The sequence below is a fragment of the Psammomys obesus genome, unplaced genomic scaffold (assembly GCF_907164565.1).
Source record: "Psammomys obesus unplaced genomic scaffold, mPsaObe1.curated_primary_1811, whole genome shotgun sequence".
Classification (NCBI taxonomy): domain Eukaryota; kingdom Metazoa; phylum Chordata; class Mammalia; order Rodentia; family Muridae; genus Psammomys; species Psammomys obesus.
In genome coordinates, this window is record NW_026596046.1 from 18,653,607 (window position 1) to 18,670,987 (window position 17,381).

At 50.7% G+C, this 17,381-nt stretch overlaps 1 protein-coding gene across 1 annotated transcript in view; it reads right to left on the reverse strand.

The window, feature by feature from the left end:
* Window positions 1-3,028: 3,028 nt before the first annotated feature.
* Crtc3 (CREB regulated transcription coactivator 3) overlaps window positions 3,029-17,381 on the reverse strand; it is a gene marked incomplete at its 5' end in the record, with an annotated part of 98,424 nt that continues 84,071 nt past the window's right edge. Inside the window, 6 exon segments of the mRNA XM_055623327.1 lie at window positions 3,029-6,098; window positions 6,551-6,653; window positions 8,661-8,741; window positions 8,824-9,024; window positions 12,757-13,052; window positions 16,845-17,059. Coding sequence (XP_055479302.1) covers window positions 5,890-6,098; window positions 6,551-6,653; window positions 8,661-8,741; window positions 8,824-9,024; window positions 12,757-13,052; window positions 16,845-17,059 — 1,105 coding nt within the window.

Sequence of the window (17,381 nt, forward strand, 5' to 3'; positions counted from 1 at the left end):
TGTTTCTACACTCGTGTCTATACAGCACACACATCCAGTGCCTACAGAGGCCAAAAAAGGACATGGGGTCCCCTGGAACTGGAGTTAGGGATGGTTGTGAGCTGCCATGAGGGTGCTAGGAATTGAGCCTGGGTCCTTTGGAAGAGCAGCCAGTGCTCTCTCCAGCCCTCGTGTGTGTGTGTGTGTGTGTGTGTGTGTGTGTGTGTGTATTTTTCTGAGACAGGGTGTCATGTAGCCCAGGCTGTCTTCAGTTTCATGTAGCTGGACTTGGCCTTGACCGCTGCTTTCCCTCCCAAGTGTTGCTTTACATGTGTGCACCAGCTCACCCGGCTTCAGGACGTACCTCCCAGCCTTGGGAATCTGGTGCCTCGACAAGAACAGAGACAAAAAGTGAGCGGTCTTAGAGTCAGTCTCCTTAGGGTCAGGACCTTGTGTCCCCACAAGGCGCTAGGTGACCCTGAACCTCTCTGAAGTGGGGAAGTCACCCTGGCTCGGCCTTGCTGGAGGGACGTGCGGTGTGCGGTGTCTGTAGTGCCCTCCAAGGATGCTGATGACCTTCTGTCCCGGTGAGGCTCAGTCCTTACCGATGCCACGGTCCTCTCCACAGAGCAAGGGGATGAAGTGTCTCTCTGCCTGTTTCCGGTCCCGAGAGCCACTCGCACAGTCTCAGCGCCACCTAGTGTCCACACGGGGACACAACCCCTTGGAGACCTTGCAAACCACACTGAAGTCCATTCAGAGCAATCCTCCAGCACTGATACTTGTAACTTCCAATCAAGGGTTGAATAAACCCAGTTTTCTTAAACATCGGCACATACTGTCCTTAAAGGGACAGAGTCATGTGAAAATAGTTGTAAGAAATGACTTAGGAACAATTCTAAGTTCTTGAACTGTGCAAGTTCATTGAACACACCCCAGAGTCATGGAACGGGGGTGTCTGTTTCATTTCAGAAGTACAGAGAGATGAAATAAAGCCTGTCACTCAAAGGGAAGTGGCCTGTCCGGATGCCCATGGCCTTAAACCCATGCAGGTAGAGACAAGACCCCAAGGGCTAAGAAAAGGGGAACCGAGTAGGAAGGGTGGGGTGTGAGAGGAGCTGAAAGGATAATGGTGGTGATACGTATCAACACACACTGTGTACATGTATGAATTCTCAACCATGAGCAAAAAACACGGAAAACCCTAGCACTCTGCTGTGTATGTGGAGGCTGCTCGGTAAAGCAGGGGATGAGGAGGGAGCCAGAGAAGCGGGCTCTGAGTGGCCCACCGGGGCTCGGGCTGGGTTAAAGTGTGGAGAGAAAGGCTTGCTCTGCATCCTGAGCACCGGGGTGACAACTGTGACCACAGACAGAGAGGGTTCAGCAGCTGGGATGTGCTGACTGAGCTCGGACTCCATGCCAGGCACTGCACGCTCAACGTGGCCATAAGGTCAGCAGCCGTGACTGCTGTTCTCGAGAACTCACTGGGAAGGAAGGCAGATAACGGTGAATGCTTTTTTCACACAGATTTTTTAAATTATTATTTTCAAGATTTCTTTCTTTTTATGTGTAGTTTTGCCTGCATGTATGTCTGTGTGAGGGTGTCAGATCTCCTGAAACTGGAGTCACAGACAATTGTGGGCTGCTGTGTGGTTTCTGGGAATTGAACCCAGGTCCTTTGGCTGAGCAGTCAGTGCTCTTCACTGCTGAGCCATCTCTCCAGCCCTCACACATAGATTTATAAGGCTCATGCTTCTTCTGCATGCTAGGTAGGGTGGCATGTGGATGAGCCTGAGCTGACAGGTAATCGGGGACAGAGAGCAAGGGGCACGGGCTTAGAGGAAGTAGATGGCAGTGGCGAGGGACCATAAAGGAGACCCTGGACCTGAGTGCAGAAGGAGGAAGCCAGAGAGGGTCTGAAGAAAAGGGGCATGGTCCAAGGAAGGGCTCCCGTGTCAGGGGAGGGTCAGCGGGATGGTAACGCAAGGCCAGAGGCCGTCAGTATGCCCCACGCAAGGGAGTCCACAGCCCGGTGCGGGGGCTATGTCTGTGTTCTGGGAGAGAAGGGGGACAGCCTGTGGTCTGAGGGCAAGTGGGGCTTGAAGAAAGGCTGGTTGCTTTCTGTTTTGGGGGGGAGACTGAGGCAGATGCAAGGCTGACGTAGAGGGCCTGGGGTTGGGGGCCAGGCAGGTCTTAGAGGAAGAGCCGGGTAATGACACGTGGAAAATCAACCCAGGTTAGCCAGAGGCTCCCGCAGGGGAGAGGGATCAAGGCAGTGAGAGATTTGGGCAAGTTTAGGGGAGGATGCAACAAGGGGCCGAGGAGGGAAAGAGCTGGTCCTGACTGCCTGGGGTGGCTGGGTGAGAGAGAAGGCTTTATGGGCTCTACCGAGAGCCACAGGGGAGCAGAGGGCTGGGTTTGCGGGCAGGGTGGGCCTTTTCTGAGAGGGAAAGACCAGGGGTGGGCAGTCAAAGCAAGAAGAGATTTCTTCGGACAGCCTAGAGGCCACTTACCGGGGATCGGCCCAGAAGGAAGGGAAAAGGGGCCCGGAAGAGGTCAAGCTCACCAAGAGAAGGGTGAAATCCACAGTTGGCCTCAAAACAGGGTCAGGGCTAAGGAGGCCTCTCAGGATCCTGCCAGAGGTGGGATTTCTGAGGGAGATCTGAGGAGTCACCCCCAAGTTGAGCACTCGGCATGGCTGAGGGAGCTCCCTCTGAAGGACAGGAGGCTCATGCCTCGGGCAGAAGGCACTGGGAAGAGGGTCAAGGCTGGTGGTGCAGGGACAGAGCAGATGGGGCAAGGGGTTGGGCCTTTGGAGGAGGTAGGTGGCAGAACATGGGGCCATCCAGAGTGCTCTGTCCTTGTTACCCAGTTTCAAAGGGACCGTGTGCCTTGCATATGAAATGAGACAGCTCAGTAAGTGGCCTGGCATGGGACCGAGCCGGACAATGGTCACACATCAGTGACTGCCAGCCAAGTAGGCAAAGAGAGCCAGAGAGGCCTCCCACCATGCTGCAACCCAAGGCCAAAGAGAAACATCGAGAGCAGATACAACCATATTGTGCTGCTTTTAATTACGAAAGATGTAAAATGATACATTATGAAACTTGGAAGCTACTTTATACAAAGTCCAATCTCTCAATATTGCTTAACAAAGGGCCGGGAGTTAGGACACTGGCAGGAAGTCTGATTAGCTGCTGGGATGGCCCGTCCTGGAGCAGTGGAAATGCTGGGAACCATCTGTGCATAGATCAGAAGAGCCCTGGAGAGTCCCAGCAGGAAATGTCTTCAGATACGCGCATGGGCGTGAATACACGACCTCTCGGTTCAGATAAGACACAGTACACTTAGGAGAAGGGGAGCAGGGCAGAGAACTGATCTTGACACAATGAAAACATTTCTCTTCACACTCACATCCTACAAACCCACAACCGCTGTACTGAAACGAGTACAGCGGGTGTGACAAAGTGAAAACACTGACAAGCAGGTCCGGGGAAAGCCTGTAGCTGCTGCAGCGCTGAGGCCTAAGACACGACTGTCACAAAGGCAGCAGCGAGGGCAGGCTTACATGGCTGGGGTGCGGAGACGCCGTCCCGGGGTCCTCGACAGCATCTAGACGGAGTAGGCTTTCCAGCGGCTTAAAGCGTCTCACGTGGCCAGGCCAGGCTGACAGGCCTAAGACTCAGTGCTGTGTCCCACAGCCAGAGTGTCCCCAGCAGCTGGAGGGCAGGGCAGCTCAGGGCACGGGGCTATGGGAACTCCTGCTACAAGGCAGGCCCTCCCCTGATGCGATGATCCCCCGGATAAGGCACAAAGCAGAGGGCAGCCTGTGCTGAGGCCCCCTTTCTCTAGACTCTTCCCCCAGCACCGATCCCCGCCTCAGGGGCCTCCGACACAGGGACCAGCTTCTGTGGGCGAGTAGGCTGGGGTGCTGGGCAGCACAGAGACTGAAAGCTTTAACTTGTCACCCCTCTGGGGGACCTCAGGCATCAAGCCTATGAGAGTTTTCGCTAGGAACAGGACTCGCAAGCAGAGGCCAGGGGCATCTTCGGGGGTGGAATTGGGTAAAGAGGATTCTAATTTGGTTTCCCAATTAAACGGCAGAGACTGAGGTAAATAGGAGCACGGAATTCTTGGGGCTTCGAGGAAAGTGCAGCATGGCACCGTCAGGGTTGTTTGGAGACCCATAAAGGGGGCCTAAGAAGAAAAGATGTGGGCAAGTGTGGAGAGGTGCAGGGGCCAGCTTCCTGTCAGAGGGAAGGCCCCTCTTGCCGTAGGCACAGACGTGCCGGCCTTTGTTTCATCTTTGCCCTCCGGGCTGGGACAGTCACTGAGCCTCACCAGAGCCCCGTGTCTTCTGGAAGTACAGCAGCTGTCCAACAAAGATTCTCCTTCGGGTCCTCCCCGCCCCCACCTCCTCATGCCCGGCTCCTCCCCTGGGTGCTGTGTGGGCTCCACCAGCTGGGAGGCAGGTGGTAGTAGAATCTGCTCAGATTATTGTGTGATAAGGCGTTAACGAATAACAAGAGTCCCGTGAATCAGGCCTTGTTTCTTAACCTTGGAATATGTACCTCTATTTTAGGCAATTTAGAAAATTAAAAAACAAAAACAAAAAACCATGGGTCTGAGTGGGAAGATTTTGCTGTGGGGCCCAGTCAGGGCGCCAGGTGTCCCACCCTTAGGAGGTTTGGTGTGATGGGCCATTCCGGATGCACGCGCTGGATGATTCCCACCTAGCTGCTGGGGGCCATAATGCCGAGGAGGAGGGGTGATGAGCCTAGTGACAGATCTGGTCAGCTAGTGTTAAGGCATAATCAAGTGAGTATGACTTGGAAGGCACCGGTACGAGAAGGTTAAAGCTCTGAGCTTTCGCAGGGAACAGACACAGCTATAGCTCTGACTGGCCCACGGCCTGGAAGTCATTCCCACCGCCACGCCTGGGTACCGCACCCAGTTACACAGCACTCACTCCTACCAGGCATTTGGTAGGCTCCAGAGCTCGGTCAGGAACGAGGCACAGTCCCTGTGCTCTTGGAGTTTAGTCTAGCGGGAACTGCATTAAAGTTGGGGTCTGCGGAGAGAGCTGGAGAGGAAGAGGGCAGCTCGGCTGCTATGCACTGACAGGAGTCCCGGCAGCCCTCTCCGTGGGGCTGGAGGGTGGCAGGCCCAAGATGGAGGGCGTCCTGCGCAGGTGACATGCCTGTAGCCTCCTCCTCCTTCAGTCTCCTAGAAGGAGCACTGTCCTCTTCAGGCTCACCCTGTTTCCAGGGAAGGTTTTTCAGTGAGCAAATGAGTTTCCCTCTGCTCCCGAAGGAAAGGCGCGCAGAGAGGAGAGCGGCAGGAGGGAGATCACGCGCCAGGAGGAAGCAAGCCGCACTGCTTGTCTAACCAAAGCTTGCCCTGGGACGGGTGGTTAAGCGTCTTCATTTTAATTAAGGCATCTGGCAGAACAGTGGCTAGGCCCAGAACACCCACCAGCTGCAGAGTGCCTGGCCTGGGTGGTCAGACAGAAAGGCATCGTGGTGCTCTGGTACCGCTGTGTGACACTGAGCCCAATCCACAGGCCTCCACAGGTTTCGAGTACTGACGACGCTACAGCGGCTACCTGTTACACAGCACTTCCTATGTTTACACACTGACTGGCTAGGTGGCCATAAAAAGGATCAAGGGAGACACGGTGAGTTTCCTGGCCACCAGAAGCTCCAAAACAGCCCGCTTGCAGCGGTACAACCGGTGCCACAGGCTGGAGAGGCAGGGTGCAGCTGTGTCTAGGAAAGCCATGATGTCTGAGCTGGGACCTCATGGCGAGCCTGGGCAGCACAGCTCCCTCCATGCTGATGGCTAGGTGCTTGCTGGCTCCACTCTAGCTTACTCTGGCCATTTCAGTTCCCCTGTTCCACTGTCTTTTGCTCATAGCCGGTCAGCTCGAAACGTCTCCTCCACAGAGGGGTCCAGCAGGCCCATGCTGGGGTCACTTAGCATGCTGAGTCCATCCAGGCTCAAAGGTTCGATCTGCAGCTCCTCTTCCAGTGGGAACGGAGTGTCCATGTCTAGGCTGACCTCAGGCATGCCCGACAGGCCCCCGCTGAGGCCTTTGAACAGGCTGGTGCTTGTCTCTTCTGAAAGGAGCAGAGAGGAGATGTGGGGACAGGAGGACTGAGGCTTCTAAAGAGTGACAGTCCCCAACATGCTATCCTGTCATCTTCCCAGACAGGACGGTGAGCTGTGCTGACCACTCCAAGGCTCTGGAATCAACTTTTTTTTTCCTTAGACAGGGTCTCATTCTCTGCGTAGCCTAGATTGGCCTCAACCTCAAGGGAGCCTCCTCTCTCAGCTTCCTAGTGTGTCAATACATACAGATATGTATTGCCACGCCCAACTAAGTCTTTGACGTTTTGTAGGGTTTTCCCTTTTGAATGGTTTTAGTCACCCGAGACTAACACTTGCATCTTAAAGTCAGGCCGAGTTAGGGGATTTCATTTAGCTAATGCTGTATGACTTAACCTGTCCTAGAGAGGTGAAAACGCTGAAATGAGACCCACAATGACGCTGAGGGGTGGCCCACACTCACCTGTCAGGATGGGGCTCGGGAAGTTCCCACAGTTGGAATACGGGTTTGGTCTCAAGTGACATGAGTCCTGTGGTTCTCGGTGGCTCTGCTGCACCAAAGGCACCTGGAAGCAAAGCCACACTGTGGGCAGCAGCTCTGCTTCCGAGGTGTGGACAAGTGTGGCACATCCTCCGACTGCCCCCGAGTCCCTTTGGCCCAGGACCTCGAGGGCTCTGCTGTGTGGTAATACAGGCAGAATAGTCCCTGGGCTTCAGGCGGGCCGGTGAGGACTGCAAGTGGGTGGCTTTCTCTGCCCACACGCTCCCTGCTACCCGACTCCAGGAGACACCAGTGGTCACAGCTTAGCCTCTGAGTCTGAGATATCCCCGTTCCTCAGCCTGACCAAGGCTGTGGGAGCCCCTCAGAGGTCCCTCTGTGGTCAAGGAAATAGTGGGCTCTCTGGCTTCTGGGGAATGGAGAGAGGGAAAGCCTTTACCCTTGCCAGCATCTCTCTTAGACAAAGCCTGTGAGGGCGGCTTACCATGGGGTTCTCATCTGGAAATCTTTGCTAAAATTAAGGCTTAAAACCATTTTTTAAAAGTCTCAGAAGAAAGGGTGCCAACACTTTGGAGGGACGTGCTTACCCTCACCTCATGAGGCAGGGCTGGGGTGGAACTCAGTGCCGGAGGGCCCTGCATGTGTTAGACCTGGGTCTGATGCTCAGCACCGCAAAACACAAAACAATAACAGCAACAAAACACCAAGAGAGAAGATGACCCCTCGCTCTTGCCACAGGGTGTCGCCATGGCCTCCTTGGCAATAGCTACCTTTATTTCTGGAGGTGTCCTTCAGAAATAAGGAAGGAAGGAAGGAGTCCTTCCTTCACTTTTTGACTCATTCTGGAGCCTGACTGATCCTTACTAAACACTACAGTCTAGAGCAATTCAAAACACAAAAGCAGAAGAAGGTGGCCAAATGAAAATGCTCTGTGGAAGGAACCTCCCCCATCCTAGCCTCGGGCTGGGCTCTCCCAGAAGGCCGTGCCCTGGGCTGGCAGCAGTGCCAGGCTTGCAGGCACAATGCTACAGTACTTTTAACTCCGCTGCTGGGGCCAGCTGTGCCTCCTTGTCCTTCAGATGCACCCACATAGGAGATGAGCTGCCAGGGTCCCTGTGTGTGGATGTGCGCGTGTGTCTATGCTCATGTGTGTGTGTGGACACCTGTACTGCGTGTGCCTTTAGAGGCCAGAAGACACCTTGGCTGTTATTCCTCAGATGTCCTCCACCTTTCAAATTTCAGACAGGGTCTCTCCCTGGCCTGGACCTCAGCAACTAGGCGTGGCTGGCCGGCCGGAGAGCCCAGGGCTCACCTGTCCTTGGTGGCGCAGTGGTGGGAGCGTGGGCGTGCACCGTCACAGCAGGAATCTCTTTACCCTTTGTCTTGGAAAGCTGTGTTGTTATGTGCATACGTGCTGGCCTACACGCATGTATGTGCACCACATGCACACCCAGGAAAAGGGGTCAGATCCCTTGGACCTGGAGCTCTGGGGGGTTAGAAGCTGTCGTGTAGGCGCTGTGACCCGAACCTGCGGCTTCTGGAAGAGCAGCAAGTGCTCTTCTCTGTTGAGCCATCTCTGCAGCCCCCGTCCTGCTTTCTGAACGGGGGTCTCATTATGTAGCCCTGGCTGGTCTGAAACTTGCTAGGTACCCAATACTGGCCAAAAACTCACGGGAATCCGCCTGCCTATACACCCCAAGTGCTGGGATTGAAGGTGTGCACCACTGCCCCTGGGGTACATGTCTTCACACGTAGGCTTTGGGGGTGGAACTTAAGTCCTTGTGCTTTACTGACTAAACTATCTTCCCATCTCTATGACTGGAATGCTATCAAAATCCAGCACTTGCAGTTCAGACAGGTTCTCTGATGAGAACTGCACACACAGGCATGAGGCATGAAGGCAGCCACATTGGTACTGAGTGAGAGGGATGATGTAAGGCTCTCCTGGCGGTGGGACACAACTGGGACAGAGATGGGGCACCTCTGCTCTTCCACTGAGGCGGCCTACACACAGACTGGCCTTGATGGTGCATTTTATGCATCAAGGAAGGTAGGGACGGGAGCAACCACTTACCTGTTGAGAAAAGGCAGGGCTGGGCCTCATGGGCTGTTGGTTAAAGCCCACATCTGGGAAGAAGTTGGTAAGAGGCGAGCCCTTTGGGAATAAGGAGGTAACTCTTAGAGCCGGAGGGCAGGTGAGATAGGCTTTCACCTCACTGTGCCCCCCAGGGACTTACCTGGGCAGTGAGGAGCTGGAAGTCCGACTGTGTCAGGGAGGGGGCTGCCTGGGGCTGCTGAGCACGGGCCTCTTGGCTGTGGGGCTGCTGCAGGAGTGGCTGAGGCAGCTCCTGGGCTGTGGGGTAAGGGGGCGGTGGGGATACTTGGGCTTGAGCGTCTGCAGGCAGGAAGGAAAGTGGGCTCTGTTCTGAGGACACCATCTGTGAAACAAACCACATGACTCATTAGCTTCCAGGTAATAAGGTTCAGGATTAAGAAAGTCCAGGTGAGAGGAGAGTCTGGGCTTCTGCCTGCTCTGCTGAGATGCCCTGCTTCCGCTCCTTCCAAGCTCATTTCAGCTTTATATCCCAGAAAGCATTTTCTAGCAGTGACATTTCTATTGTTTCACCAAACAAGAATATAACCAATTTCCTCTGTATTCTCAGTGCAAATAATGTCATTTTGTTTTTAAAGCCACACTGCTGGGGAGACACGGAAGACTGAGAAGGGTACTTAGCTGTACCACCATCCTAAACTCCTCTAAAACAAGATGCTAATACAACTCTAACAATAGTGAGCACTAACAAACAGAACCAAAGCCATAAACAACACCGATGGGAGGAGAAAGAATATGGGAGAAAAGAAAATGGCAACCAAGTTTGTAAAACACCAGAGAAGGCAAAGGTTAAGTCCTCAACAAGAAGAGCCAAGAAGAAATCTGGTTCCTAAGAATGTAGCCCTAAGGAGCTCCAGGTTTGGGAACAAAATGGAGCAGGGGTTGAAGTTTAACCCAGGAGGGTCTGGTTGGGTTGAGGGCAACTAGCCGCCCTCCCTGATGCTAGCCAGGAGAATGGAGGGTAAGGTAAGGTCTCAGTGTACTAAAGGGGAGCTAGCTACCTCCCACTTGGCTCCCAGAAACAGGTATCCAGACACACGTGCAAGTATCAAACAAGTACAGTATTGCTCAGAGATTCTGGACCGGCCTGAGACTCCTAACCAAGTGTACTAGAACCTCTGACAGATGCTTCCAGGGAACCAAGAGACACTCTGTCACGACTTCAGCAAGCTCCTGTCAGAGCTGCCTGCCAGCAGTTCTGAGTCTTGGTCTTAAATGTGGGCAGTGTGCCAAGAACTGCCAGACCACCTCATCTCCAGGTGGGCAGAGCACCCAGCATGACCACCAGGGCCCACACAGGCACAGACCAGAAATTTGGGAAAGAAGACGTGGGGAAATGAGTTAGGTAATTTAAAAAATACTTATCTTGGCCTGTTGTGGTGCTGACACACCTTTAATCCCAGAACTCGAGGCAGAGGCAGGTGGATCTCTGAGCTGAGGGCTAGCCTGGTCTACAGAGTAAGTTCTAGGATAGCCAGGGCTACATAAAGAAACCCTGTCTCAAAAAAAAAAAAAAAATAAGTAAATAATTAAAACTGTCACTCAGTAGTACACCATTCACCTGGCATGTACGAGGCCCTTGGCTTGATCACCTGTTAATGAAAAAAAAATCTTACCTTTAGACATACATATTGAAATATTTGGAATATATTTCTATACATAGCCTGGGCCACATAGTATGGCTCTGACCAAAAAACAAAAAAGAAGGAAAGAAAGAAAGGAGGGAGGGAGGGAGGGAAGAAAAAAATTTCTATTATTAAAATAAAAGAAGTTAGAAAACTACTTCTAAAAAATCCCAGGGAGTGGATACTCAAAAAAAAAAAAAAAAAAATCAGAAAACAAGAAAGAGAAGGGACTTTTAGAAATTCACAAATAAGGACCAAAATTCAAAACAGGAGTTGGACTAAAGTGCAAAAAATTTTCCAGAAAGCTAGCTCAGCAGGTAAAGATGCCACCAACCTGGACAACCTGAGAGTGACTGCCCAAACCACACGGCAAGGGGAGAAAACTGACTCCCAAAAGTTGTCCTTTGATCTCTGTATGTGTGCCATGTCCCACACATAGATAGACAGATAGACAGACAGATTAGATAGGTAGGCAGGAAGGTAAGTAAGTAGGTAGACAGACAAACAGACAGACAAAGAAAGGAGGAAAAATTAATGAGAGGTGATAGAAGAAAGTAAGAGCATTAGAGGAAAACTTCATGGTGTTCAACATTTGTACAACAGGATTTCCAGAGAAAACTCTAGAGAAATGTCATTGAAAAAAAATAATTAAAATTCCCAGAAATGATGGATATAAGTTTCCAGATATAAGAAATCCTCCAGATTCATTCCAAGCCACATTATCTCAAAGTTTCACAATGCTGGAGACAAGACGGAATACCCTACAAGCCTCCAGAGGAGTGAAGAAGATGCCACTCCAAGTCTCAGGTCTACCACTGGCGTAAGGCAATCCACACCTCTAAAGCCCCAGGCAGCAATGTCTCTATGTGGCCCAACTATTGACTATATGGAAGGTAAGCTACATTTTGCAGTCGTGCAGAGGCACCTGCACGCTCTCCCGAAGGCTCAGAGAAGATGTGTTTGGAATGTGTTAAGATCCAAGAGTTTGGGCCTGAACTAGCAATGCTCCGCCAGAAAGCCAGCAACAAAGGGCAGGGTGTTAACATCTGGGGCAAGCAAGGCTCACGCTGTCACTTCATCGTGTGCTGTGGGGTCAGGTCTGACCACATCGCTGCAGCGAGAGGAACACAAACACCACATATTGTTCTAACTGAAATTATACTAAATGAGCAGGCCGAGCAAGGTGTGTGTGAAAAGGGTTGTGGAGTGTTGAAAGAAAACTAAATCCCAATCTTGGATGGCAGGATGTCATTAGATAATGCTTAACAGTAAAACTCCAGAACAAAATAACATGTTTATACCAAAGAGATTAGCTAAATGGTTGGAAACAGCCAGCTCCAGGCAGTGAAAAGTATGGTTAATGGGTTAGGGGAGACAACTATTGTTTCAAAACAAGCCCTTCAGAACCACTTGCCTTTTGAAACTATGTGCATGAGTAAGACAGCTTCTAAACCTAAACATTAAACAAATAATAGTAATAAAAATATTAGAAAGTCAATGTTCTCGACCCTTAAAACATATCTAGAAAGCAACAATACTCGTATAGCTCATAGAATAATCTTAGAAAAAAAAACCTAAAAGGAACCCAATAACATTTTTAAACGCAAAAAAAATTTTTTTAATTACCAAATGCTCTCTCATCTTCCCCGGAAGAAACTGCTCACATACCAGTATCCTATCACCAGTAACTAGTACAGTGACTAATAACTAGGTCATCTAACCTCTTCCCTGTGTTCTTTTTGTAAACCATTACTCATGGAAAGAAGCATGTAGTTAATGAGGTTAGAATATATCTAGGGTGTGGCAAATGGGCTGAAATATATTTACCAGAGATTACGGTAGGGAGAACCACCCTAAGAGTGCAGAACAAAAACAAAGCCAGCTAGCCTACCGTGACATTCTTCTATTTCCATAACCGGCTAGGACTTCCAAATGTAGGAGCTGTCAGCCTCGTCACAGCTAGTATTTTATATAATGAGAGTACTGTTTCCCAAGCACATAGTGGAATGAGGGAAGAGGTGAATCTACACTGAAGTGTCAGGACACCAAGCTTTGGGGTTTTCTCTATGACTTACTGTAGTTATTAGATCAAGGATTGATTTTTTTTTTTTTTCTTTTTAAATACTGTTTGTCATTTTAACCTGAACTGCCTGGCATTCTCCATACCCACCCCTTTCCCCGCCCCAACTTCAGGAGTTAATGACTATGAATTGTTTACTATTTGCTAACAGGCAATAAACACCACGAGGCCGCTATTAGAAAATCATTAATGCACTCTGACTTGTGCACACCCCTTCTCTCTTACTTTGGGAAGAAGGCAGGAGTGAGTGCATCTCAGGGGCGCGTGGTGTAATAACAATGGACCAGGTCCAAAAGGGCCCAGAGGCTGCTCAGCCTGTTGAATTTAGGGAACCCTAAAAAGCCTCTCTCACCTGGGAGGCAGGATACGGGTTCAGGGGGCTGGTTGAAGAGAGCTGTCTGCTGAAACCTTGATGGGCTTCAGGGCCAGGAGAGAGTGTGAGAGGGCTGACCGGAGGCTGCCTGCGCCGAGAGGGGCCACTCAGGTTTGTGGTGGAAAGAGAAGGGTTGCTAAGGGAGAAGAGACGGAGCGTGGGGTGAAGAGCAGACGCACTGGCCACAGACGTCTGCGGGTGGCTGTTGAGGGATGAGGACAGCGCCATCTTGAGTGTGGCTTGGATGGAAGGGTTACTTCGAGAACTCTGGAGACCTGCAAGATAACACGTTTACAAGTTTCTTGTTATGATTTTGGATTGAAGCTTTTGTTTCCCAGGGAATATAGCAAACTTCCTACTAGGGTGTGACGACTCTGCGTGAAGAAGTTTCTGGGCAGCTCTCCTACTGGAAATGTTTCGGGTATGCCAAAGGCAAGGCACAGAAACACCACACTCAGACAGCTGCTGCCAAGCAACCAGCTTGAGTGAGAAGAGAATTACTGCTTCTGAAGAGAAGACGGAGAAAACAACCCCTGGGGGAGCTAGAGCAGGAGGTAGTGGGGATCTCAGGCCCAACTCAGGAAAGGAGCCTCAGCCTACACAGCAGCAGATTTAACCTCCACGGGCATCTGGCCTCCCGTGGCCTGGCCCCTCTGAACACTGGGGAACGTGCCCCCATGCCTCCCTGGACCTTTCAGCCTTAAAGTCCACTCCAACTCTGGCTTCTCTATATTGTCTGTTAACAGTGTTTCCACCTCAGGGAAAGGACATTTCTGCTAGTGCCTTGTTTCTCTAAGGTGAGGTGAGGGGAACCTTAGCATGGACAAGACCATCTGGAAATGGTGTGTCCATAGCACTGGCAGCCAGAGGGGAGTTCCAGGAAGCCAGAGCCCCTGCTCTGTGCCCGGCTGGACCGTTGGCACATGGCTCAAGCCCAGACGGAACAGCACCACTCCACAAGAAAGCTGCTGCTGCTGCCTTTACCTCAACAGGCCATGTCCATGGTTAGTTCAGCCCACTGCTCTTGTGCTAAGAGTTAGGAAGCAGAAATGTGTGTTTGTGCCGATTTAAAAGAAAAAAAAAAAAAACAACAAAAAACAAAAAACTGTGGGGCTGGAGACATGGCTCAGAGGTTAAGAGCACTGGCTGTTCTTCCAGAGGTCCTGAGTTCAATTCCCACCAACTACATGGTGGCTCACAACCATCTATAATGAGACCTGGTGCCCTCTTCTGGCGTGTAGGCACACGTGCAGGCAGAACACTGTACATAATAAATAAATAAATCTTTTTTTTTTTTTTTTTTTTTTTTTAAAAAAAAAAGCTTGTGGGGAGCAGGAGAGATAGCTCAGTGGCAGAGCACTCACCTGGAATTCCTGAGGCTCTGAGCTCAATCTCTAGAACCATGAGCAAAAGAACAAGAGCAAGAACAACAAGAAACACAAAATCAGAACAAGTAAGAGCAGCACTTTGCAAACCCAGCAGCTGGGAGGCAGGAACAGGGGATCCAGGTGTTCAATGTGTGTTGGCTGGAGCCAGGCAGGGCCACACGAGACTGGTTCAGAACAATGAAGACAGGGCCAGTCAAACAGCTCGAAAGGTAAGAGCACTTGGTGCCACACCTGGTGCCCCCTGCCTTCCACCTGTGTACTGTGCCTGCACAAGCATGTGCACACCAAAGAACAATGTAATAAACAATTCTCTGATAAAAATAACAGACATGAAGAAACTACAACACCAATTATTTTAGCTGGCAAAAGTATTATGATTTAATTTATTTTAACTTTTTAAAATGGAGACAGGGCATCTATCACGTAGACCAGGCCTGAGTGAAATTCAATTTGTAGCAGAGGATGACCTTGAACTCCTGACCTTCCTGCCTCTCCTTCAGCTGCTTGGATTGCAGGTGTGGGCCACCATACCTAACACAAACTTATTAGCGTTGAAGTTTTTATTTGATAGTGTGTAAGATGTGTATATGATGGGGGAGGGGCGCATAGGCCACGGCCCACGTGTGGTAGTCAGAGGACAACTCTGTGGAATCGGATCTCTCCGTTCACCTTATGTGGGTTCTGGGGGTTGAACTCAGGCTGCCAGGCTTGGCAACAAGCGCTGTTGTCCACCGAGCCACCTCACCAGAAGCGATGCTGATGGTAGAATCCTGACAGTTATCCTGACACCACCCAATCCATGAAAAGGTGAGATCCAGGTAGCTCAGATAATAAGGGAGCTAAAGGTCTGGATTCACTTAAAAAGAAACCTCACTTAGAAAGAAAGATTAAATATCTTTCAAAAACATGGGCACCTGACTTTTTTTTTTTTTTAAAGAAAAAATTAACTCAGGCTGTGATGAACTTGTGATGAACCTACCTTAGCTTTTTACATTTCATATAACATACAATTATTTTTATTTCATGTGTATGGGCGCCTGTTTACTCGCATGGATGTGTACCATGAACATGCCTGGTGCTGGTGAGAGCCAAAACTGGGCACCAGATGCCCTGGAACTGGAGTTACAGGTGGTTATGAGCCATCATGCGGGTGCTGGGAACTGACCCCGGGTCCTCTGCAAAGAGCAGGCAGTGCTCTTAACCGCTGAGCCAGCTCTGCAGCATCTGCAGCACGCACCTGAAGGCGTGCACAGACACTATGAAGCCAGACGCCTGCCCTCTGCTGCTCTGCCTAAGAGGATAGCCAACGACTGAACACGAGGTCTGCAGGTAGAAGCCAGGGAGAGAGTCTGCGGGTGCTGTTTTCCTCAAGTCCCGGGCAAGCCATTCGGGATGCGCTTTGTTTCAGTGACCCCGGGCATCACTGCTCTGAGAATTCATCTAAAAGGGGAACTGCCCGGGCTCTGAGTCCAAAACTCTCAATGGGTTTGAGAGTTTCTGTTGTGAAATAAATCAAAGACACTCAGAGAGAAGAGACTGGCGTCTTCTTCCAGTGCCCCCCAGACCCCCAAAACAGTCTAAAACACCCTGCATCTGAAGCATTGTCACGTGGCTTCACTACTGACTTTTGACAGTGTGTTTGCCCACACATGACTTGGTTTCCAAAAGAATTAAAACTCTGCCTTAAGAGATAAAAGGTGGTTTGTGATTAAATGGCATCTCTCTCCAAAAAACAAACAAACAAAAACCAAAAAACCCCAAGCCTTCCTCAAATAAAAATAAAGATGGCGTCTGTAGCCAGCTGTGCAGAACTGAATCCATGCTGCTTAGCAGCAGCCCCACAGTACCGCTGGAGACCTGGCAGGGAGCCCTATGGAGCTTCTCCCGGTTGGGAAGGCTCTGCTCTGCCTGCTGAATCTCACTGAACCCCGAGTGGAGGCCAGCAACCACCTCCTCTACCTACAGGCTGGGGAGCCCTTCCAAATTCAACAGCACAATTTCCAGCAGGCACCTTGAACTGGGGCCGTACGGCAGCACTGGATGGAGGACGAAGCACAGCCTGCTCCCAGTGCTGACAAGAGCAGTGTTGGGCAACGGGAAGTCATGCTTCAGCACAGGCTCTGGCTGTGGACAATCAAGCCTGCACAGTAACAAGAGCACATTACAAGAGCATGACTACAGCCGGTAACCATGTCCGGAAGCACTTCTGAACCCTTCAATATGTTCGAGCTGTTGTAGATTGCTACTTAATCTACATATGTTAGTATAAATATTTTCATCATCCCCACTGTAAATTTGCTGACATTTAAAATATTGTCCTTTTGGAATCCAATGGGGAGCTGGGGACAGCTAAGGAAATGGATTAAATGGCAGAAGATCACCATATGCTAATAAGAAGTGCTGACGCTGTTCAGTTGGCATGGAATGGCACCTATTTCTCCTAACTGTCCCTCCCCAAGTTCTATGCATCCGTGCGCTTGTGAAGACAATGGGGGACGGGGCGCAGCACAACTGCTCCAATGCTTATCAAACAAGCAGAAATGGACCCCCAGCGCAGATGTTAGCCGTACAAAGGACACCATAATATGTCGCTGAGATGCGGTCACTCTCATTCAATGATGCCCCTAACAGTCACACCAGGGGACACAGCCAAGGCCCTTTCTTCATGGGAGGACTTACCAGAGGAGTTTCTTATCCCCAGGTGAGTCATAGCAGCTGGAAGGTTGCCCACACTATTCCCCACACTCATGCTACCAAAGAGGTCGTTGGTGTCCAGGGAGGCTGGCATGGGCGCTGAGTAGTGGAGGCTGGTTAGATCTGGTAACGACCCTCCAGTGTTCAGGGTCCCCAGGAACGGTGAGAGGCCTACATTTTGGCCATTATGTGGAAAAGCACTGGAAGAAGAGAAAGAAGGATTACTTTCTTCAATGCACTTAGCTGTTGGAACACGGGACACATCCGATGCCTTTTCCCTGTCACTGACGGGAGCGCCACCGCAGGCCAAGCCTCTCCTAAGAACACAGTCTATCAGCTCCTCTTCTCTGGGATGCAATTTCCCTACTCATTAAATGAGACAGATCACGCCACGATTATTTTACAGGGATGTTCTCCAAATTAGATTATGAATGTAAAAGCACTTTGGGTTTCCAAATTATTTTTACCACCAAACACACACACACACACACACACACACACACACACACACACACACACACA